The 1,410-nt window shown below is 41.8% G+C and overlaps 1 protein-coding gene across 1 annotated transcript in view; it reads left to right on the top strand.

Moving 5' to 3' along the window:
* Positions 1-739, top strand: part of cept1b (choline/ethanolamine phosphotransferase 1b) — an 11,620-nt gene extending 10,881 nt beyond the window's left edge. Inside the window, exon 10 of the mRNA XM_037679681.1 lies at positions 591-739. Coding sequence (XP_037535609.1) covers positions 591-713 — 123 coding nt within the window. The 3' untranslated portion in view covers positions 714-739. The remainder of the gene's footprint in view (positions 1-590) is intronic.
* Positions 740-1,410: the final 671 nt, after the last annotated feature.

Below are 1,410 nucleotides of genomic sequence, written 5' to 3'. Positions count from 1 at the left end.
TCAGTCAGTTAGTCTTGGAATCAGTCTTGGAGTCAGTCAGTCTTGGAGTCAGTCAGTTAGTCTTGGAGTCATGGAGTCAGTCAGTGTTGGAATCAGGTCTCGGGGGAAGCAGTTGGAGCATGGAGGTCCAGTCATTTCTTTCCACAGCCACCTCTTCCAGCTCTTCTGGGAGAACTCCCAAGGTGTTCCCAGTCCAGCTGAGAGATATGGTCTCTCCAGAGTGTCCGAGGTCTTCCCCGGGGTCTCCTCCCACTCAGACACTCTCGGAGCACCTCCCAGGAACCATCCTTACCAGATTCCTGAACCCCCTCAACCAACATGAACATAGACAAAATACTTGGCTGTTTTTTTTTTTTTTGCTAGGACCTGCAGAGTTAAAATGGCTGACTTAGAAAAACACACTGACGACAGGGAAAAGCTGAAGTAGTCACATGATCTATGTGTGTATGACAAATAAAGAACATTGAATCCTTGAATATACATAATTATTTTATCATTTATATAAAAAAGTCACTTTTCCAGACAAGTTATAACTTAAATGGAACTTTTAAAGTCTGAAACGTGTAACTGCGTTTCCTCTCTTCCCACAGATCATTTCCTTGTTCGACTTGGTGCGTTACTGCGTCAGTGTTTGCAACCAGATTGCCAGTCATCTTCACATTTTTGTTTTCAAAATCAAGCCCTACTCGGTTCCCGTCTCGGCTCCTCGCTGAGGCCGCGGCGGCCGTCACTGACTCAGTTCCTCGCAGTTAGTCGCGCTCATCTTCTATTTCCTAGAGTTTCCACGTAGAGCGGCAGGAGACGACGAGGTGTAAAGTATGTGCTTTTGCCACCTGAATGTGAGGACAAATAATATATATTAAGATACTGGAATATTACCGTTGTTTTTTTTTTTCACCAGTGCATAGTTTAATTTGTGCCAGTTTCATCTTCTGACAAATTCAAGGTTGCAGGAAGCAAATATTCAGGAGAGAACAGGTGCTACTCGCTGTGTTCATGGAGAGAAGCTCACGTGTTTTAACTGTATGGGTGCGAAAAGATGTATAGGACAAGAATCAAACTCTTTACTTTGATCGTTCTCATTTTTGTAATATTTGCATAAATTTACCTTTTGCCATTGTAAATACCAAACTTACTTCTCTGCTTCGTTTCGACACATTTCTAAACTTCTTTCTTCATGTGTTCGATTTTAAAGCAACTTCGTCTTCTGCACATTAATCCAAACTGAGCTGCTATGCTGTGTCAGCAAAATATGGTTTTGGTGGAAACTGAACGACAACTTTGACTTTTATTTAACACATCGAAACGTCCTTTTTTGTAGAAAACCTAGAAACGAATTCACTGCCAGTCTTGATTGCACTTTTCTTTCCGTTTCCTCTGTTGTTTTTTTTTAAGTGAATGTGAGGGTTG

This window comes from Nematolebias whitei, chromosome 7 (assembly GCF_014905685.2).
Source record: "Nematolebias whitei isolate Nwh7 chromosome 7, NemWhi1, whole genome shotgun sequence".
Taxonomy (NCBI): Eukaryota; Metazoa; Chordata; class Actinopteri; order Cyprinodontiformes; family Rivulidae; genus Nematolebias; species Nematolebias whitei.
The sequence above is the reverse complement of the archived record's forward strand: the minus strand, read 5'-3'. Positions and strand labels throughout refer to the sequence as shown.